General features: G+C 37.9%; 1 protein-coding gene across 2 annotated transcripts in view; it reads left to right on the forward strand.

Annotated features, from left to right (window-relative positions):
- Nucleotides 1–22808, forward strand: part of ntrk2a (neurotrophic tyrosine kinase, receptor, type 2a) — a 51794-nt gene extending 28986 nt beyond the window's left edge. The window contains exons 13-18 of one of the 2 annotated variants that reach the window (XM_026925653.3): nt 8298–8486; nt 9113–9249; nt 10471–10643; nt 12660–12900; nt 18340–18498; nt 20031–22808. In XM_026925653.3, the coding sequence (XP_026781454.1) occupies nt 8298–8486; nt 9113–9249; nt 10471–10643; nt 12660–12900; nt 18340–18498; nt 20031–20216 (1085 nt within the window). In that variant the 3' untranslated portion in view covers nt 20217–22808. The remainder of the gene's footprint in view (nt 1–8297; nt 8487–9112; nt 9250–10470; nt 10644–12659; nt 12901–18339; nt 18499–20030) is intronic. The other variant, XM_026925655.3, reaches the window with a different exon arrangement.
- The last annotated feature ends 857 nt before the right edge of the window (nt 22809–23665 follow it).

Here is a 23665-nt window from a genome sequence, read left to right on the forward strand (position 1 = left end):
CTCTGATGTTCAATTAGCTCCTGAAATCTGAGTGGATCAATGCAACACCATGACCTCCGTTCAGCCTCAGGGTCCCAGGCTGTGTGTTAGGTCGTGACCCCTGCTCACCCAATAAACACTTCATCCGTCTCCTTTTCTTGTTTGTTCTTTCTTTCTCTCTTTTCTCGCTCACCCGCGTAGCAGACTGAAGTCTGACCCCTTGCAGCTAAACTGCATTTGCAATGATTTTCAATGCAGACAAAAACCTATACCACATGTCAAAGTGTGACTGTGTGTGTGTCATACAGAGAGATCTATTTCCCTGGCGACAAGTGGGGTTTCAGACGCAGGATAAAGTGCGTGAGTCGATCTGCATTGTCTAGTGTTGGACTTTTTTCCCCGAAATTCTAGAGATCTTTGATGATCTAATGATGATATTATTATGGTAAAGTGTAATAAAGATGCAGTGAGAGCTCAGGGGTTAAGGGTCTGGTGAGTGGAAGGTTGTGAATTTAAATCCCAGGGCTACCAAAGCCATTATTAAGGCAAGTCCCTTACACAGTGGTTTAGTGGTTAGCACGTTTGCCTTGTACCTGCTGGGTTGGGTTGTTCAAGTCTCATCTCTGCCCTGTGCGCATGGAGCTTGCATGCTCTCCCCATGCTTCTGGGAGTGCACTGTCATGTGCAACCCCAGTGGCTGGGGCTGGTTTGCTGACCGGGAATCAAACCTGGGCCACGACGGTGAGAGTACCAAGGCCTAACAACTTGTCCTCCAGGGACCAACCGACAACACGACATATATTTCACAATAACGATGGCCATCAAAGCAAAGCAGACTGCAGAAAGACTGCATATCAAATATCAAAAAGAGGAACTACAGCATCTTTAAAAAAACATCTTAAACATAAACCTCAGCATGAGAAGTTCATAACTAGCAGCACACGCTAGCATTCAGTGCTGCAGCAAGTGCTAGCTAGGTGAGAAAAGCTAGCTAGGTGATTGAAAATAACAACCCTATGTTGTTCTTGACAACCATCCACTATCGGTCATTGACAGTAAGGGATAGTGCTGCAATGAAAACAATAAAATATACTTTAATTAATGTAGCTAGCTAATTCATTCACGTATTTAAACTGAATTAGCTAACATTATAAAGAACAGGTTTTATAGCCAAAGTGCATGAATACACATGTGTGCTTTTCATGGCCACGTATCTAAACCAGGGAAACATAAACAGAGCTGAGCAAAATATCTGTCATGCTCAGGCACCAATCTTTAAATGCAACTTTCATCCTTTTCACTTTTTATTTTGAAGTGCTAGACCTTTCCTTGTGGTAGAGATACACGCAAAGGAGAAACATAATTCAGTTTAAAAAGTTCTGTGTATTACAGGATGTGTGCTGTGATTTTTGTAGCCATGTTATGCCTCTAAATCTAACAGCAGGTTTCTATTTGCGGTACAGTAATACTTTCGAAACTAAAGAGACAGAGTAATTGACTCTTCATGATGTAGTGCAGACTATCAATGTGGTTTGTGAAGAATAACTAGTGTTATTAGCTATCATCCACCACAAGGCTAACGTTTCCAGCTGAAATGATTGCTAAGCCCTCGCCCTTCTTTGCATCACTGGTAGCTTTTCATACAGTTTGGAACAAATTTGCAACTGCGGTGTGAAAAATGTGAAAAACCCATAATGATCTGTTTGCTGCTCCTTTACAGCTATTTTCTTTCACCTCATCGTGTCCTTTTTTCAAACCCCAACCACCATTTTCTTTCCGCTCTCCACTGAAACCTGACCTGTTTGTCCTCCAAACAGAGCATTGCTTTATTTTTTAATTTATTTTTTACTTTGTCTCAGACTCTGAGGGTGATAATCAGTTTATTTAATGAGTTTGTTTTGGATTTGCACCAGTTTTTCAGATCAATGACGAGAGATAAAATACTTCCTTTATCTTGAATATTTCCCTTTCAGCTCTGTAGAGTGCAGAATACAGATATGATGTTTCTCATTGACAGATTGGGGACTGGGCATAATCTACATTAGTGTACATTAGAATAATTATATATATATATATAATATATTCCTGTTCAAGCAAAGGTTATTCATATCCAAACCCTATACCAAAGTGACCCCATGAAAACTCCACAGTGATTTGCTTTATTCATTCTCATAGCAATACTTAATAGCAAAACACCATGTACTGTATAATATTATGAGACCATTTGTGAAGATCTTGGTGTAAAAAGTCTGAGACCACTAGCTTCTGTTTTGCATTTTTTATTAATTTAATATTAATTTGAGTGAAAAGCAAACATTTATAGAATATTTACATGATATTCTATAATCATGTAAATATTATTTTTTATTTAAATTTATAGAATATTTACATTTACATGAAAATCTTTTAGCATTTGGTATGTCTCCCTTTTGCTTTAATGACTGTTCACACTTAAGCTGGCATAGACTCCACCGATTCCATCCAATAAAGGCCAAAATTTTGGCATAAACATATTGTAACAACATCTATTTTTTTTCTTTGTGGCAAACTACTGCTTAGTTGTATTTTTTTACAGTGTACAGAAGAGTCTACTTATGCAATATCACCTGAGCAAGAGTGCGGTTACATTGAAAATTGGTATGGCTGTGATTTGGCCATAGGTAATCTGAACTGATATTGCTTTTATGCAACAGTTCTATAAACAAGAAATTAATACTGAGTAACTGATATTTCGGAAATAAATCCGAAGAAGCCACACTCTCTTTATAGCATGTTGGCTGGCTGGCTGGCTAGCTCACATTGATTTGTACATTCTTAAAGGTGTTAAGGGTGCTTCTGGTGAAATTGGTGTCCCTTCTTACTTTTCATCTTCATCTGACAAGCTTTCATATTTTAAGTCAAAAGTTACATTCATGAAAAATCTATCGCTTGCCATGTCTGCTGATGATGTTGCTAACTCTGCTGTAGTAACTGTTTCGAGCTAAGAAGTAGAATTTTATGTGGCGAGCACAGACAAGCGGAGTGAAACACAGTGAAACGTCCCAGTGCGGTTATAGGAAATATAGACACTCTTGGAACAGCGATTGACCAATCAAATTAGTGGACCGGAACTAACTGTTGTATAAATAGTGAACAGTGAAAGTGAGTTTGGGGACCAAGCAGTTTTGGAGGTTGTGCCTCATGTCACTGAAACTTTTTTTGTTCAAACTTTTAAAATTTATTTTAATTATCAATTTCACTCTAGTGATTGAGAGTAATCACTGGAGTCTCATGACTAACCTCATGTCTCCTTAACCAAATGTAATTTCTGAATAAATACAAAATATTGCATTAAACTACTTTTGTGCCTTTTTTTTTATTTCTTTAATATGTTTAAATTTGGAGCATTTTGCACCATGTATTAAAATAGAACAGAAAAATACATCTATTAATGTGTTAATAATGTCAGACTAACCAGCCAGGCTCTAGCCATGATTTCTTTTGAAATGTGATCCATGCCATTTGCTCCATCAACCCTGCCAACCCCTTTTGTACTTTCTGTGCATAATAGAACTTACAGTAACCCCACTATATACTGGTACTGAATCATTCATGCAGTTCTTGGAGATCATCTAACATTCTCCAAAACAGTCTTAGTATTTTAGATCTTAGGTGTGTCTTTAAGGTCTTTTATTTGAATAGATCACAGTATGAACACCATACATTAGAAGACTTTACATGTAACTGCCTTAAAATAAAAAAGATGAGACTGGCTTTCAACAACCATGTGTGAATCGGCACTATTGATAATAACATTGATAATAATAACTTAACTAATGACTAATAACTAATGAAAATTGCATCAACCGCAATTCCGTGACTAAATCCATCTATGCTTCCTCTGCCATCTCAGCACTTTAAAAGGTTTAATTTAAAATAGAGCTTGATAAGTTCACTCCTCAACATTGTGTGCAAAATGCATGATTGAATTCGAAAAGTCAACCAGCACTGACACATCTTATCTGATTGGCTGGCGAGTACGACAATCTGAAATTATTTCCAATTCATTTAAACTCCTGAGGGATTCACTTGAAGTTCTGAAGCTCAGAACTCATGGAAATATCAGGGAACATAATCTAAGTGACTAAAATAGTGATGAGAATGAATGAGGAAAAAAATATTACTGTATTAATTTTTCTTTTTTATGGTGAGAACTGTCAGGCCAACAGGGAATGCTTTTAAAAGTTCACCAATGCTTAAACCATATCCCCATTTGACAAATTGGAAAATCATACATTTCTGATGAGGCACCTGTAATGGGATACTTGGTTTCCTGCGATTAATTTAGTGCTGTCATATGCTATCCAGAGAAATGTAGCATCATGACTCCAATTCTAGCTCAAATATCACCATGGCTAATGCATAGTTGCGTTCCTCATCATATATATATGATTTCTTTCGTGAGAAAGTTGCCTTCTTGCTCATTGGGCAGCTGGTTGCTTTTAATATCATTGTCTGTTAGTAATTGTCTATTATGAACTTTGAAACCCTGGTTTTAGTTGAGTCATTTCCACACCTGCAGTCCCGGAAAAGCTGGAAGACCTTGAGCTGTATAGTTTTCCAGTCATGGAAAACATATGGAAATGCAGTGAGATCCTGTAAGAGTGTAAAGTTGGGCTATAAAGTCACACAAATTGCATTACGTTTGCAGCATATTACAATTTTTAACTGACAAGGCATATTCATATCAAACTATCTAAATCCTACATGCTTAGAAAAGAAGGTTAAATGGATTGTCCCTCTGATGGAATCTATAAAGTTTCTAGGAAAATATCTAGGAAATTCAAGTTTAACAACTTTTTTTTTGGAATCTCGAGTAGAACTTATTTAGGAATGTAATTGGAATTTATTTAAGAATCCAGTATAAAACTTATTTAGAAATCTCAAGTAGAACTTTTTAGGAAGAGTCAACTTTTTTAGGAAATTAAGTAGAATTTAGGAATTTCCAGTAGAACTAATTTAGGAATCTTAAGTAGAACTAAATTAGGAAGGTAAGTAGAACATTTTTAGGAAATTAAGTAGAACTTACTTAGGAATCTCAGAACTAATTTGGGAATTGCAAGTAGGACTAATTTAGGAAGTAGAACATTTTAGATAGAACTTTTTAGGACTCTCAAGCAGAAGGAATTTCAAGTAAAACCTATTTAGGAATCTGAAGAAGAACTAAGGATGTGAATCATACAAGAGAAACCTACAGTAAATCATGCAGTTCACAAGTTATAAAAAATATCCTGGAAAGTAATTTTCTAAAAAAAATAAATAAATAAATAAAAAAACAAGGTGGGGAAATCTTTTTTCTTTGTTTATCATATTTGAAATACATAGGCAATAGTCATATAAAAATTAACCCAATCTCACACGTAGGAATTCTAACACTAATTCTAACACTAATTCTGACACCAATTTCATTTAATTTCATACAAATGAAGCTACAAAAAAAGCTACTGCTTACATCAGCCTTTACTTTTTTTGCATTGGTTACTGAGAAATTAGTCTCGTTTACATGTATGTTTCTGTAACCTCTGCAAGTATTTTAAGATATCACATATTTCTGTGTTCCCACAAATCCTCAGCATGAATACGTCTGCATTCCAGAGCAGAACAGTCCTCTGGGTCTTGCTGATGGCTTGAGTGCAGGATGGATGTCTGGATCTTGAAGTGTGTGTGAGTCGTTCTTTAGAGTGTTGTGGTGCAGTTACCTGATGAAAGGTTGGTCCAGAGGGAGCCTCAGGCAAAACAACATCTCCAGATTGTCACCTAGTGGAGCTTAAAGAATGTGTTCTTGTTACTGTCACTGTCGACACATGCTTAATGACGGGTTGACACATCTGCAGTTTTAAAGGGGTTGTTTTGAAATTACTCTGTATGTGGTGTGGTGCTGGATGTTCAGAGCCTGGTGTTAATATAAGTAATAGCTTAGCGTTCGCAGGCTGTAGCTGTGGCTCAGGTGGTCATGAGTTCAGTCCTAAATCTTGGTCACTGCTATAAGGCTTTTTTTTTTTTAAATGTAGTTACTATCACTGTATTAAAGCAGTTTTAAAAACGGAATGCTACAAATGACTGAACAAATAGCAACACATTCTTTTTTTGACATTGATTTATTTTTATTTAGCTTTTAATTTTTGTTTTAGCTTTTAATTTTTGTGAGTACCACTCTATACTTAAAAAAACTTGGACGATTCTTTTTACTGGTCCTTATAAGCTTACATGCATTTATTTAATAGAAATTTTGCATTAACAGAAAGAGTAAAAAAATCCTTTTCCCTAATGGATAATGATTATGAGAAATGCCTGGAGAGAAATGTTATTCATGAACTGTTTTTATTCTTCTGTTCCCAGAACAGCTGAATCCATTTCTCACAATCTCTTACTCATCGTGCCAGCACCAGAGAAAGTTTTTTTTTAATGCATCCAACAATGATTGACTCACATACTCAAATTGTACTTCTGTGGTAAAGTGCTCATTTTCTAAGCTGCTCAAAATGCCAAAATAACCCATTGAGGACCCACTTGATTTACTGTCAGATCACATCCTTGATGCAAATCCGGTTAAACATGTGTGACACTGACATGCTAGTCTACTGTAAACAGCCCAGTTGATTCAAATATCAGTAATACAGGATTCCCAAGAGGAAAAAAGATCAACATTTGGCTGTCCTGACGCTTGAGTGAGATGAAAACCAAGTCAGTGACTGACGAGGCCATAACTCATCTTGTCCGTCCAGGATGGAACAAATGAGACTATGTGGCCACATTTTCCTCTGTCTGTCTGTGTGTGTTTTGTCTTTTACTTTCATGATTACAAAAGATCTTTGTATTCTTATGTGACAAGCTGTTTTTGCTAGATTTCAAATCAGTGCTGAAAACAAGAGGCAATGTGCAACACATTAAAAGACCATAACTAAGACCATCAAATGCCACTGCATTGGAAAAAAAAAAGAAAGAAAAAGTTCTTTCCCCTTTTGCTTTCAGCCAAGTGGTTTATCTTGCAAGTGAACGAGGGAAATCTTTCACAGTGTACTAATCTCTGTGCTTCTTTGCAGCCAGCTTCCTTTCTAATTAAAGCAGGATTTGAACATAAGCAACTAATTTAACATTAGTCTCTTTGTTGTAATGTTGCTAATAATAAAGGAAAGCTGGTATGAGGTAGTTGACACTTCCTCAATGAGCTCATGCTATGTTGAAAGCAGGTTCTGGCTGCTTTTAATTTACTCTAGCCAGGTAGCATTTTATTGCATGGAATGTTTCTGACACAATCTATATTCTCATGCTGGAAAAGAAATGAATAATTATTAAACTATTTGGGGCACATATGAGCTAATTGCTCATGCTAATAAGTTGTGTTTGCCTTAGCCATGCTCGCAACTCCACTGAATCAGAAACTGCCCATTTTCTCACATAGAAGTCACAAATAAACTAATAAATAAAAGTATTTGATAGCTAGTAGGAGCTAGTTAGCATAGCATGATGGTTTTAACAACCACTGCATTCTTGCCAAATGTCAGCCGGATATCATCTACTACATCTACACCTACTCAACTTTACAATTATATTTAAATTGTTTAAAATGTGTAATATGAACTTTTTTAACCATTTTTGCAGCGTCTGTGTTAGCTAATGTGTTGTGTTTCAAAAGCATATATACGCACAGATTCTAAAAGATCATAAAAGTAATTGATTGGATAGAATTTGTAATAAATATGTCAAGAAATGTGTATACATGAATATCTGTACCTTGTAAACGTAGCTATTGTAATAGAAACCAATAAGATAGCAATAGTTATCGTTGGCTGAATGAGCTAATATGCTAGTCGGCCTTGCTTTTATATTTGCATCTGAAGCAAAAACTGTCTATGTGTTTACGCTATAAAAGAAATGGATAAACTAATACCTGAAAGTAATGTGTTCTGAACTCTAGTATGAGTTAGCATTCCCCAAGTGAATTTATGTTTACTAGTCCAGCTAGCTTTATTGCTTTGTTTTTAGCCATGCTACAATTGTGAGGCTAGCAACTGAATTAAAGAAGAAACCCCATATTTTCCGCAAAATATATTAAACTAATAAAGTCATTAAAGATAACTAATGGATATTAACATCCCCATCCACTTAAACTTCCTCTTAGCGCCTCTTTTTAAGGCCAGGAAATGTAAACAACTCTATCATTAGAGGACATAGGACACTTGATCTCGTTTTATAGCTGCATCAGTGAGCCTCTTTGAAGCTTTTTTTTTTTTTTCGGCTATATTTAGTCATTTTTTTGTTCTCCATCTTCCCCTCAGGGCCTTCATCGGTCATTAGCAATGACGATGACTCAGCCAGTCCTCTCCATCATGTGTCGAACGGCTCGAACACGCCGTCGTCCTCGGACATGAACGCCGATGCCGTCATCATCGGCATGACCAAGATCCCCGTCATTGAGAACCCGCAGTACTTCCGCAGCACCAGCAGCCTCCTCAAATCGGACACCTGTAAGTCGTCCTGGAGTCTTGCTATTGCCTGCACACACACACACACACACACACACACACACACACACACACACACTCCTACTTCACGTCCCTCTTTACCAGCCTCTCTGTCTCTTTGTTCCTTCTCCACTCTGGTTCCTTTTAATATTGGGTTATGGTGTGCAGTGAGTTACTGGAGATCGATGCAGCCTCATCATCTAGCCCACGCTAATGTAATCGGCTGACTGGCTAGTTTTTCTTCAAAAGCATTCCTTAATCACATCATGGATAAATCTACGTTCTCTCTCTCTCTCTCTCTCTCTCTCTCGTCCTCTCACTATCTGTCCCCAGCACATTAAACGGCTGATTAATCTGCTCTTATCTCCATGCTGTCCTCACTCTACTAGGGGACACCTGAGTTTGCTTAAGCGTCTGTATTTTTAGCATGTATGACACATTTGTAAACTTATTAGTAGTCTTCATAAGCAGTGTGAATTCACAGAAATAACTGAACCAAGAACAACTTGTTAATAATGTACAAGAAAGGATAGTATTATGTTTATTAAGTTTATATTTTCTAATCAAAAATATGGAGATGTTGCAAGTATGTTAAAAATATGTGTGTGTGTATGTGTGTGTGTCTTTAGTTGTCCAGCACATTAAGAGGCACAACATTGTGCTTAAGAGGGAACTCGGTGAAGGGGCCTTTGGAAAAGTGTTCCTGGCTGAATGCTATAATCTTAATCTTTCACACGACCAGGATAAGATCCTTGTGGCAGTCAAGGTTAGTATCATAATACTCAAAGTTGTTTATAGTGCCATAGTTACAAATAATCCATGCTAGCTACTGTGCTGTCCTGATCATTTTAAAAGAAATTGTTACAGATTTATGGAAAAGTTGCCAGAAAATTTAAAAGAAAATTAATGCAACAGGCGGTAACCAAGATTTCCTTACAAGGTTCGAACCTTCAAAACTATTAATATTGTAAAGCTGAGCGATTGGTATGCAAGCCAAACGTCATATTTTTACATTGTTTTTAAGTTATCTATGCTCTTTTTTTTTTTTACGTAGATCTCAGGGAGTGTAAAAATTGTAAAATTTTGCTAAATAACAATTATTTTAAAAAATCTGTGGGTAGGTAATATAAATAAAAAGGAAAAAACAACAAAAAAAAAAGAAAGAAAAAGAATGAATACCAGGAGGCAGTGCTATAATTTCTTAGTTCAAATGTGCTAAGAAATTATAGCAAATTATAGCTAATGAATACCAAATTATAGCTAATGAATACCAGGAGGCAGTGCTATAATTTCTTAGCTCAAATATGCTAAGAAATTATAGCACTGCCTCCTGGTATTCTATGCTTAAAAAAGCATCAGTTTCCATGGTTTATCTGATATGAATGCAGGGTCCCTGAAAGACTAGTGGTTAGGCCTTGGTGCTCTTGCCCCCGCGGGAACCAACCTGGGAACCGACCAGGGAACCAACCCTAGCCACTGGGGTTGCACAAATCAGTGCACTCCCAGTGCTGGTCCCAAGCCCGGATAAAATTGGGGAGGGTTGCTTCAGGAAGGGCATCTGGTGTAAAAACTGTGCCAAATTAAATATGCGGACCAATGATCCGCTGTGGCTACCTAACGGGAGCACCCGAAAGAAGAAGAACTGATATGAATGCATAATGTAGCACTACCACTAGTAATTGTTTGGTCTGTGACGGTATAAAATTTTGAATTAATTTTCAAGCACATTTTTATAATATTTTTTAAAATTCTTTTTTAAGTAGTTAAACCTCTCCTGCAGAATTAACAGCCACTGCATCAAGCAAGAGTGGAATAAAAAAAAAATTTAATGAACACAAGAACCGAACACTGTAGGAATTATTGTAATATTAATTGGTAAATGCAATGCAGTGCATGCAGATTCTATAGTACTCTATAACAGGGTGACTTTATCATGCTGAAACTATAAGTAACAGCAATTGCACTTTATGTCAAAATGTGTATACAGACCCTAAAGGAAGCCAGTGAGAACGCACGCAAAGACTTCCATCGTGAAGCTGAGTTGTTGACAAACCTGCAGCACGAGCACATCGTCACCTTCTACGGCGTGTGTGTGGAGAGCGACCCCCTCATCATGGTGTTCGAGTACATGAAGCACGGAGACCTCAACAAGTTCCTCAGGTATGTTCAGTTCAAGCCAAATTGATTTGTATAGCTCTTTGTGTAGCAGCTAGATGGAGATTTATATTAGATCCCTAATGAGCAAGCCAGATGCGACTGTGTCAGTGAAAAACTCCCTGAGATGATGTTAGGAAGAAAACTAGAGAGGAACCAGACTCAAAGGGAACTCCTCTTCTCAGGGACACCAGATAGTGAGATTATAAATCATAACAGTATACAGGTGTAGAAGAGTTAAGCAGCTAACAGTAACAAGTGTGTTGAAAGGATGTTTATATTGTGAATCATGTAAGTTGAGTCCTGAGATGAGCACAGGACAGTGTTTATGATTACAGAGAGCAGTTCTTAGGTATAAATCTACAGTATTCAGGTGAAATTTTCCACTGAGGTTTGGGTATAAACTGTTTTGGAAAGTGCAAATCTTTAGATTATCCATGTGGCAGCATGTGTGCATGTCTGCATGTGCATGTGAGAACTGATTCCGATAGTGCTTACTCACATCCTGTCTCTTTGCCCTTGTGTGTTCCTTGACCTGTTAATTGATAGGAGGGTCACCATTTTGATATCTGTTACAAATCCATAGGAGACATGAGAAAATGTCTGAATGTCTGAGTGTTGATACTGAAACGCTTCGCCTTCACTGCAGTGCAAATGCTGTATGGATAAGCATAATTTACCTCAGGCCATACTTGACAGGAGGATATGGCAATATGCTGTGGTCATCATGATCAATTATATCAATATACATTTTTCATGAATGTCGTCATTGGCATCAGTAGTTTTATATCACTGAAAAATTGCATAACATCATAGCGTTGGATTTAGACCAATCATGATAAGCCTGAAAACCGCAACTTGTCATTCTATACTGCCTCCAGATGTATATTGTTATCCTAATATACCATACTAACATATTTAATTTATAACATTTCACAAAAGACCTACGCTTTTACACTTATTAAGAAATCAAGATTCTATGATTTATACTACATTTTTAGCTACATTTATATTCACTATTCATAATATACGAAAAATCAAATAGCCTCGTTTAACTTTAACTATAATGCAATCTACTGTAATCTATATAAACATTGTTGCCTGTCCTTTATATACAGTAAATAATGCATACATTTTTGTAATACAGCTATTTTATTCAATTAATGTTCAGTCTGTTTTATTTAATATTGTTTCTTTTCTTTTTTTTCTTGTTATTGTTTATGCATATTTTTTTATATTCTTTTGCTTTAGCAACATTGTTACTTAGCAGACATGCCCAAAAAGCACATTTTGAACTTGCATATTAATATATGATGTGTAGGAGTAAGTTAATTATATTATATTTGTATCTGTTTTTGTATTTAAGCCCCAAGTTTGTGTGGTCTAAACTGTCAGCATGGTCTCTAACAGCTTCTCAGCCTCAGCTGCTTCACTCAAGTTCATAATTGGTCTCAACTACAGATGTGCACGGGATTGTGTGTGTGTGTGTGTTTTAATCCTGCTCATTTTTGTTTGTTCTTGTCTTTCTAATGAGCTTACTTGTGTCTATTTCCCAAAATATAAACAAACCTAGTTAGCCCAATTTAAACTACCATGACCCTGACCAGGCAGTTACTAAGGATGAATGAATGGACCCTGTAAATGCATTGTGCTGCACCGCATGTTAATGTTAATGACTGTGGTGTTTCTTTGTCCTGTAAGCTTCACATATGACCTTTTACCTGCATGAAAGCAAAAAACATCTCATGACTTTATTGTTGCATCCCTTGTCCCTTGTTGAACACCTCTAGTCTTCAGTAAATGCCCTACGAACTCTTCTGACACAGTTTCTAAAGAAATGCAGTCTACAGAATAGTATCTGTATCCCTATGAGTATTGTAAAAATGTAAAAGAGAAAACTGTTGTGATTTTTTTTTGTCATATCACCCATCCCGAGTCAAATTACATCTAATTGCTGGTCCAGGACAAATCATCCCTGACATCTCTCTCTCTGTCTCTCTCGCTCTCTCTCTCTCTCTGCAGGGCTCATGGTCCTGACGCTGTGTTAATGGCAGATGGTCAGGTGCAGCAGCAGGCCGAGCTCACGCAGTCTCAGATGCTGCACATTGCTCAGCAGATCGCAGCAGGGATGGTGTATCTTGCCTCGCAGCACTTTGTGCACAGAGACTTGGCCACACGTAACTGCCTTGTTGGTGAGAACCTGCTGGTGAAGATCGGAGACTTTGGCATGTCCCGCGATGTGTACAGCACGGATTATTACCGAGTGAGTGGTTTTCAGTGGACTGTGCGTTTTAGTACATGGGCTTTAGGGCACTGATTAAGGAAACAGAATCCTTTAAAACAACCAAGATCACTGTGTGGACATTATACTTTACCCAACATTAATGAGCAATGGATGAAATATAAAAACAGGAAATTGGCTGTTGCACAACAATCAACACCGCTATTAGCAAATCTCAAGCCACCGGCCCCCATGACAGCCGAAATGTGCCATTTAACAGATTAGTTAACACCTGTAATAAGAAAACAGCCACTAAGAAAACATGTAATATTGTAGGAATGTTGGCTAGTTAGTTGACTAGTTAGTAAGACAGTAAGTGATCGTGTAATTTAGTGACAGTTAATAGCTGTCGAATAGTGATGAATCTCAGCTTTCTGTATGACCTGGTGTGACTTTTCCCCCACAACATATTTATAACCTTTCAAAACCAAAATACTTGTTATTTAAATACTTGTTATTTAAAATGGTGGTTAATTAGCAAATAGGTGAGTTAGTTTGTCTGTATCTATTTACACACAACAAACAAAAAAAAAAAAAATAGGAATTTGTGACTGTTACAATAGAGAATAAATACCACAAGCAAGATTCTATGTAGTAAGAATGACAGATATTACCAAAATTTAAGCATTCTGTAATCATTAGGGCTTTCCTGTTCGCCTCTGGTGATTTCCTCTTCTCCTCATGTCATTTTCTATCTCCAAATTTTTCTTTCTCTCTCTGTTTGTCCACCAAATTCATCTTCAGTACTCTAAGAGAGAATAAGACTTCATTATTCCTAAATGCCTTCTAGACAATGTCTAATTAACACCTACTGCTTGTGGTTTTTGGCTTTTGTATTCAGCCAAAAATGCTAATGTTCCTAATTATGAACGAGAGCTAATCAGGACCTGTTAGCATTGCAAATTAGATCATGGTAACCCAAACAATTTAAATCAATCATGCTAACTATTTCCCTGCCTTTTTAAATACACATTAGCCATGCTAGCTACATCAGTTCTTTGCTCATATTTTCTTGGCTTCAACTACAACAGTAAAACCCTTCCCCAAAATGCTAACAGTGCTAATGGAAATAGAGTATGCTAACCAATTCCCGGCTTTAATTATTCATTAGCCACATACTTTAATAGCATATGCCAATCCTTCACTCATATTTCTCAGGATGTTGTAACTAAAATAGTGTAATGAATTATGTACCCCTATAGTTTTGCTAATCTGTTTGCTAATCTGTACTGAGAGCTAATGAGGACTGGTTTGCGTCACGCTAAATAGAGCATGCTAACAGGTTTCTCTGCTTATATTAATTACTCATTAACCACATTAGCCACATCAATTCTTTGCTCATATTTTCTTAGATTTTGGTTGTGATATTTCAACTACAGCAATGAAAAACTTTCGCAAAAAATGTGGAATGAGTACCAGTTAGCACCATGCAAAAAGAGTATGCTAGCCAATCCCCTACTTATTTTAATTAATAGTTAGCCACATCATTTAATAGCTAGTCAGTTCTTTGCTCATATTTCTCAGGATATTGTTACTTACATAGTGTATTAAAATGCTGCTGTTTGCTAATCTTGAATGAGAGCTATCATGGTTTATGTCACGCTAGATAGATAATGGCTACCTTTCTTGGTAAAGACTCCTTTAAATCTCTGTGGAAAAAGTCTCTGTTTTGTAAATCAGAGGAAAGGTTAGCTGTTTAATGTCCTTTCTCTTAGCATGCACCTGCTTCATGTCTGGAAATAATGAGTATAAGAGGGAAACTACAGCTACAGGTTTAGGTTTTACACAAAGAATAAGCACTGGGATATAAGAAGAAGATGCACTGAATATTCATCTAAAGCAGAATGTCCTCCATATATTTTTCCCACTTTTATGCATAGTGAACGAGACAGGAAAAGCATCCCGACTGTACCTAGTCTCCTCTGCAATGTCCGTTTTGTGTGTGTGCGTATGTGTGTCTGTGGCCCCATATTCACTGCCAGTAAGTCTTTCGAAGATTAAAAGGGATGGGGGGTGACATGGAGGTGGTGGGGGGGTATATGAACAGGAAAGGGGTAGTTTCCATGGCGACGGGGAAGGACGGGGACATGAGCGCCAGACACTGAAACTGAAAAAGTCATTAAAGAACTCTGATTAGTATTCACCTCCCCAAGCACAGGGTACAGAGAAAGAGAAAGAGAGAGTGAGAGAGAGAGAGAGAGGGACATATGTATGTACGGACGTTGAGGCACTGGAAAGGGAAGAGGGAGTGAAGGGAGGTGACGAGACGGAGAAAGAGACAGGAGGAATGAGGGAAGATCAAAGAAGTGCAAACCCATCGTGAGCAATTATGTTTTTACATGTGTGTCTGCGTGCTCGGTTTTCTGCCACGCAAATGGTTCAGCCGGACGCTTGATTTATTAATGAGCATGTTTTAAAGCTGCAGAAGGCACTGAGTTCACTCAACTCACATCTCTGAGGCCTGATCACGTGATCATGCACCAACTCAGAACTTGGGCCCTTTTGTGATTGTAATGCTGTTTTTTTTTTTTTGTTTGTTTTTTGTGTTTGTGTGTGTGTGTGTGTGCCTCAGGCGCATGATTGATTAGCCCTATAGAACATCAGTTTCCATAGAAACAGCTGCGCTGAAAAGCCAGCGGCTGAGGGACGACGTCTCGCTGTGTAAGCCGGTTGTGTAACACACAAATCTGGCCTTAGGTGGCATTTTGATGGAGCCTCATTAGACTCCTATTGCATAATTACAGAGTTTATGAAGCTTTATAAAACACTACTCCTGACCACATGAAGCCCTATGAACCTCGTATTAAAGAGAATTACAATTATAACACAGCAGATCCCACATATGGACTTTTTAAGCCTTGCAAAGAGGATGTTATCAAACCAGATAAACCCTATAAGGCTTTGAGAATAATGCTTTTCTAAACACAGTGCAAAGACACTCATTATCAGTGTTGGCACAGCGTTTAACATTCCCTGCTATTGACGGGAAAGTTCACTGGAAGCATATTTCCCAAAGTTTATTTCCTGCCCTTATGTTTGACCTACATTACAACATTTAGGAAATTGTAACTGATACTGTATAGATAATGCAAGAGACCTTAAAAATATATTACACCACAGTGCTGTTGAATTCTCTGATCACACAGAAGGTGTTGATTAATTTTATAGCAGCACAGCTCTGACAATAGTACCGGGTCACAGGTTTACATTAATGAGCTCGCTCTAATACGTTATATAGTAACAGCTAATTCACAGGCACTTGTATGGTGGATGCTCTAGAAAATCTAAGGCTAATAATAACAACAGATTTTAAAATCTATTGTTATTTAACAAAGAAAAACATATAATCTGTGATTATCGTTGAAGTTTTCTGAAAGGAGAGGTAACATTTACGGAGGTTTTCTGACACAACAGGGACTTCAGGACATAGGACTTTGCGCCGTAGCCTATCCGTCTCAAGGTCCGCCATGTTGTGTGTTCTGCAATACTTTTCTGCTCACCACAGTTGTAAAGAGTGGTTATTTGTGTTGCTATAGCCTTTCTGTCAGCTAGAGCCAGTTTGGCCATTCTCCTCTGACTACTTCGGCACACCCTGAAGTGTTTTATTTCTCTTATATCAGAGCAAATTGCCAACAATTATAAGAATATATATGAATGAATGATATTTTTTTATATATAAGATACACTTACTGGTCACTTTAATAGGAATGCCTATATACCTGCTTATGCAATTATCACCTGCTCATGCAATTATCCAATTAGTCAGCAGTGCGACACATTAAAATCATGCAGAAACCGGTCAAAAGCATCAGTTAATGTTTGCTTCAAACAAGAGAATGGGGAAAAGTGATCTCAGTGAGTTTGTCTGTGGCAGGGTTGTTAGTGCCAGACAGCCACAAGTGTTTTTTTTTTTCTTACATAACCGATTTTAAAATTTTGTTCTGTTTTGAATCACCAAAATTTGCCCAGCAGAAAACATTACATGCTTTCAGACTATGCTCACAAAAAAGAGACTTCCAGAACCTGTAATATAGCAAAAAGCATGAGAACGATGTGGATGAAGCCATGACCAAGAAGCTGGTGACTTATAAATAAGGTTGTTAAGATTTAAAGATGAGGAGGAGGTCATCTAGAAAGTATTGTCCATATAAAAGACTGCTATGTGCTAGCTGCCATGTTTGTGATTTCTTCTTCTCCCTGGCTTTCACTAGTTATCTCTCGTTTACACATGACGTCCAGATTGTGTTCCATACCAGACTACACGATTTTCATAAAAATCGTAGCCTAAAATTAGACCATCATCCTCTAGAGGGGGTCAGGAATTAACCTTTAACCCTCAGCTACAGCTTGGATTGTGTTCTGTCTCATGTGACTTTGGATAAAATGCCAAAAATGTAAATGAACTGTATAAGAGTTTATCTTAATCAGTTACAAGCTGCTACAAAAATCTTTATATATAAATGGCTGTTTTGCTGATATTATTAAGCCATAATGTCCATGGTATTGTGAAGGTCTATAACCTTTATCAGGTATGTTAAAAACCATTGCTAGCATTGTGTGTGTGTGTGTGTGTGTGCGTGTGTGTGCGTCTTTTCTCATAGTGGTGCTCTAGTATCTAGTAGACTACTTTTTTGGAGTCTCTCCCACTAAGTAAAGCCTTCAGCCTCTGTGGGCTTGGTAAGAAAGCTTAAAAGCTTTGGCCCTTAATATTTGATGAGTCCAGTATGTTAAAACAATTAATATGAGGCTAATCCACATACTGCCCTGCAAATACATAATTAATATTTTAAAGCCAACGCATTATGATAAAGCCAGTAAATGAAGAGATGGGCTTTGGGGTTGAGTCGTAGGTCAGGTTGATTTCCCTGGAGTTTGCAACATACTGAAAGTTACCGTTACTTCAGCAGTAGCTTTGTAAACACAAACAGAATTGCATCTTCAGTGTCTGATTCATTTGAGGAAGGATTTTATAGGGGGATATGGTTAAAAAAAAGATTCATATGTTGAGTATGGGCTCATTTCTTTCTAGCCCAGATTGTAGATTCATGCAGCCTATCAGTGACATGAACCCAGTAGGACATTACAGACACACTGAAAAAAAGAATGCAGCTGCCTATCTGTCTTTAAATGTGTGTGTGTGTGTGTGTGTGTGTGACAGTTTGTACTAAATCTGTCTTATTATGCCACCAATGAGACCTCGGGATAAAATATATTGTGCAACACATAGTTTTATTGTTGAGCTATTAATAGTTATTAGATTTTAGCCAGTGCAGCTTTTGACACTCACTGTTGTGTTTACAAATGACTCCTGAAGTACAGATCTGTCTTTTATATGTATGCATGTTGGATGAAATCTTGGATTCAGTTCACTATCACTCTGCATTTTTGATAACTCTGACCTTTTTAATGCGATAATTATAGGTGGGTGGTCACACCATGCTACCAATCCGCTGGATGCCCCCGGAAAGCATCATGTACAGAAAGTTCACCACTGAGAGTGACGTCTGGAGCCTGGGAGTGGTGCTCTGGGAAATATTTACCTACGGGAAACAGCCCTGGTACCAGCTGTCCAACAATGAGGTAAAGACACGCACTTACACACATTTTATAGTTCTTGTCTGCATGCCTGATGGGATGTAAAATATGCAGTCCAAGTTCTGTGTTAGAAGTTGTCCTCTGGCAGATACAGACACAGATGCAGATAACAAAAGCTTTATAAAGCAAGCATGTAGGAAAATCCAAAACATGAGACAAAAACAAGTTCAGTGAACAGGCAAAGGTCAGGCGATGCACAAACAGCATAAACTGGGCTGGGCAAAGAGCAAAGACGAGGAAACCAGAAACAAGATCAAAACCAGAAGTGGCTATGACTAAATATAAGACTGGGTAACAACTAGTACAAAACGCAGTGCAAATACATCGCAGTGATTTAAATGACTGTGAGTCCTTATATACTGTGGGTGAAATTGAGTCCAGGTCTGCATGATCAGTAATCAGGTGAGTTTGAGCATGTGTGATGAGAACTGGAGTCCTTGGCGGCCATGTTTGTAGGCCGTGTGGTGTTATGGGTACTGTAGTTGGACACCAGTTCTGGCATAGACACGACAGAAGTGTTTAAAAATAAAAGTAATTTCTATTCTATTCTATTCTATTCTGATCCAAACGGTCATAAAGCCTTAGAGATATAAACAATATTAATAGAAATAATCTCACAAAACCCCATATAAAAATATGTCGGAGATCCTCCTGATGCCAGGTGTGTATGCACTCGTTCTAATATGTTATTTTTTCTATAGTAACAACTCATTCAAAAGGACTTACGAGGCAGACGCTCCACATAAAGTAAGAATAATGATTAATGGATTTAAAAATGTGCCACTACTGAACAAAAAAAAAAACGAATAGTCATTGATGTGGCGAAGATTTCAATAAGGAGATGTTTAACAGTAATGGATGGAGTCTCCACTGTCAGTGCTTTGTAACAGTCAGTATGTTTTCTGCCATGGGAAAGTCTTCAGGACAGAGGACTTTCTCTGTAACAGGACAAGCTGCGTTTTTTGGTTGTATTAACTTTAAGAGAAGGAAAAAAGAGATGGTGAGCGAATGACTGTATATAGCTGTTATAACGTAAGTGATAACAGAAATGAACTTGTTCCATGGATGTTCCACAGCAATAAATGTAACTTTAAGTCAATAAATTAAAAAATAAAAATAAAAATTAAAAAAAGCACATGCTGTTTTTTAATCAATTGAAAATTGTAATAGTTGGCAAATTGCTGCAGTAGAACAGAAATAAAACACTTTGATATGTCAGTTTATTAAAAAATGATCAGCTTTGGGGTGGTACCACTAACTCCACTTTGCGTTGCGCCACATCACACCACCCTGTCGTTGATTATTTTCCTATTACTCCTAATCCTGACTTAGTTTTCTGTTCCTGTTTTTGTTTTTTCCCTCTGTACCACCTGTATTGAATTCACTTACTTGGAAATACACCACAAAAGCAATTGGTGTGTTGGAAAACTCAATACAAAAGCAAGCTACAGCTAATTAAGCGACCTTTAGAACTTAACATTAACCCTTCTGACCTTTGCCCTATTGTCCCTTCACAGGTGATTGAGTGCATCACTCAGGGTCGTGTGTTGCAGCGGCCGCGCACTTGTCCGAAGGAGGTGTATGACCTGATGCTGGGCTGCTGGCAGCGAGAACCACACTCTCGCCTCAATATCAGAGAGATCCACAACCTGCTGCTCAACCTGGCCAAGGCCTCACCGGTCTACCTGGACATCCTGGGCTGAGAGAGAGTGTGTGTGTGTGTGCGTGTGTGCGTGTATCCCCAAACTGCACTCTATTGTCCTTTTCCCTTCTTCTCCTCTCTCTCCCACCCCATTCGGTCCATCCTGCTCCTCCAATCCTAAATGTGTAGTGTGGTAGGCAGCAGGAACCTCATTTATCAGTATTATTAAAGAAAGACTGAAATGTGACGCCAAAGACCTTCTACGCCATCGGACCACTCCTCTACTGGGCAGACACTTACTGTACAGCCACTAGAAATGTTACTGTAAATATCGTCTTCTCCAGAAATGCATCATTTCCAGGACTTCAGGAAGGGCCCTTCACATTCTGCCTACTTTATGAAATGTGGAAATGTACCGTGACTGTGTCAGATGAGGAGGGATCGCAGAAGGTTCCCCCATCTGATCCTTCCAGAACATGTGCATATGTAATAAATACAGTTATAAAGCAAGACGTTTGATAGTAGCATGGAGATATGGATAGCAAAACGCAGTATGGTTTTACATTTTAGAGATTTTTACAGAAAAATCAGGATCGTAGTCTTTAGAGCACTGAGGGCCTTCAAGGTTGTCCTCAAAGTGCACTACAGCAGGGGATATTGAGTCATTTGAGACGAGGCCATGCCCATGCTTCAATACAGTTAGTGTGCATTTAGGACAAGAGCCCAATTACCCAGAGTGGCTTATTATGATGGGGTAGGCTAAATTACGACCCCCTCCCTCCCTTGAATTATCACAGAGTTGAAGCAGTGATGTAGTACTCAAGCCGGGAGCACACAGCTGTTATGGTGTAATATATATTTCATTACAGTACTAATGTCTGCTATTAGCACCTATTCCCCATAGACTCCTACAGAACGCAGATGGGATGAAAGGAAAGGAGGGGGGAAAAAAAGGACAAAAAATTATTTTCCAAAACTCCAAACCAAATCACAAGTATATTTATTTTATCATTACACAAGCCCCAGATTTCTATTCACCAACGCACTTTTTAATACTGATCATAAACACACAAATTCTTCAGCCACATGAACCCCAGTACTTTTTTGTGATATCATCCATCTCTGCTTAGTTATTAGGAAATTCATAGTATGTTAGGACGTAACATTGAGCAAGGGCAAAGAGTGTATAATTTTGCACACCTGTACACCTGCTGTAATATAATATATACACACACACATATATAAACACACATATGGATGTGTTGTAAGTCACTGAATCCTGAATTGTGTATACCTTTTAAATTTTTTTAAGTGTTAAGTTGTAAAATGTATTTAATGTGAAGCACCTGTTTATTTTTGTAAGTTATTATTTTTGCTAATTTATTTTTGCCTGATTTAAATCTTATAGAATGACTGTACAGAAGTGCACAAGTTTGACCAAAAATGCTGTTATCTAATGTTTTCTTTAAGCTAGTCAATTATTTTCATGACTCCTATGTCCGAGTGAATGTAGAGAAGTGTGAGAAAGCTACCAAAAACTATTAATGTCGCTAACAGTGCACGACAGCTAATAGGTTTGTGTTAGCATGTTCTCAGCTAATTGTTCAGCTAGGCGCTTTCATTCCTTTTAGCTATATTAAGATTTTTTGGTCTGTTTTTCCTTGCAGGCATGTTCTCATAGGGCTTATGACAGGCGAATAGATGACTGAAGAAGTCTATGTATTGTAAAAGAATAACAGTGATGCTGTGCTGAAGAATGAAGCTAGTCTGCGCTAATCTCGACATTTCTAATGTATAGTGGAACAGAAAACTGTGAGTACATAGCAACTGACCATGAGTTGTGACTGGACAGAACTTTTCAGCCTGTGTGCTCTAATCTTTAAGCGTCTATAAGCTACAACACGACCTGGATGAGTGAGAGTTAGCCATTAGTCGCTGTACGGGGAAAGGGCAGCCATGTTGCTTTTTTTTAAAAGCAGAGCTTAAGATCAACAAATGGCTGAGGATGTTTCAGACAAAAATATACTACATGTGTGTGGCTTGTTTTAGACACACTCAATCACACATATCCTCTTAAATAAAAAAGGAGAAAAAAAAAAGTCTCATATTTTAGCAGGTCTGTTTAAAGTATCAGCCGGTGGTGTCAGACTCCATTCCTGTTGGGCCACAGCTTACAGAGATTTGTCTTTTCCCTCTACTAATTATCAGATGAGAGGTGAATCAGATGTGTTCAATTTGAGGTAAAAAGCTGTTGCTCTACAGGACTAAACTCTGACGTGCCTGGTGTAAACGGCTACATGCTCAAAAGCAAAAACCTCATCAACAGTGACATTACTGTTACAATACTTGTATCCATATGATCAAATGCGCTCAGTGACGTTGAGGCAGTCATGATACATTGTATTTAATAAAAGTGTCATGCCTTACCAAATTTGTGTGTGTGTGTGGGTGTGTTCAGTTACGGTAAATCATTTCGGTCAATACAAGTCATGGCTGGAGCTTATTGACTGAAAATCACACAACAGCTTGACTGACAGCTTTGTTCTTTATGTTTTATTGACTGGTGACCGAAAGCAACAGATTAAAAAGACTAACCGACTGTTCAGTCATTTAGATATATGACCAACATGACTGTCAATGTAACTGAGTATCAGTTAAAATATTTTGTGATACATAAGTGTGATATATAAGTGTTTATATATAATGAACGGTGGAAAAAGTAAAGAAAACTGGGTATTATGTTAAAATATTACTCCAAAGTGTAACTAGCTAGTCAAAATGATAGTTAAAGAATATTAAAACCCGTCCCTGCTTAAATGTATTCAAGCATCCATCCATTTTCTGTACCGCTTATCCTACACAGGGTCCCAGGTGAGCCTGGAGCCTATCCCAGGGAACTTAGGGTACAAGGTAGGGGACACCCTGGACGGGGTGCCAACCCATCACAGGGCACAATCGCACACACATTTACACACTACAGACAATTTGGAAATGCCAATCAGTCTGCAAGGCATGTCTTTGGAGGAAAGCGGAGTACCTGGAGGAAACCCCTGCAGCACAGGGAGAGGAGGCGGGATTTGAGCCCCCAACCCCTGAGGTGCGAGGCAAACATGCGAACCACTAAGCCACCATGTGCCCCCATGTACTCAAGCATTTAAAAGTAAGATGTATGATGGCATAAGTGCAAAACACGTTAACAAACAACAAGGAACAGGAAATCAGAAAATGCAAAAATATAAAAAAGAGGACACAACAACAAACAACAGACAACGCAACAACAGAACCAAAAACACAACAGCTAATTCTGAAACACAACAGCATTACCTCAAAACTAAAAGAGCAGGGGATTAATGAACATCACATGCTCTTTGCTGATATGTTAGTCTGAGAGATTGCAGAAAACAGGCAAGATGTTTACAGTAAGAGGAAATATGAGTAAAGTAATCTACTAATTCTTTTACTCATGATTATTTTTTTATCAAGGGCATTCATATGATGTTATTTTTAGAT

This window comes from Pangasianodon hypophthalmus, chromosome 8 (genome assembly GCF_027358585.1).
Source record: "Pangasianodon hypophthalmus isolate fPanHyp1 chromosome 8, fPanHyp1.pri, whole genome shotgun sequence".
NCBI lineage: Eukaryota > Metazoa > Chordata > Actinopteri > Siluriformes > Pangasiidae > Pangasianodon > Pangasianodon hypophthalmus.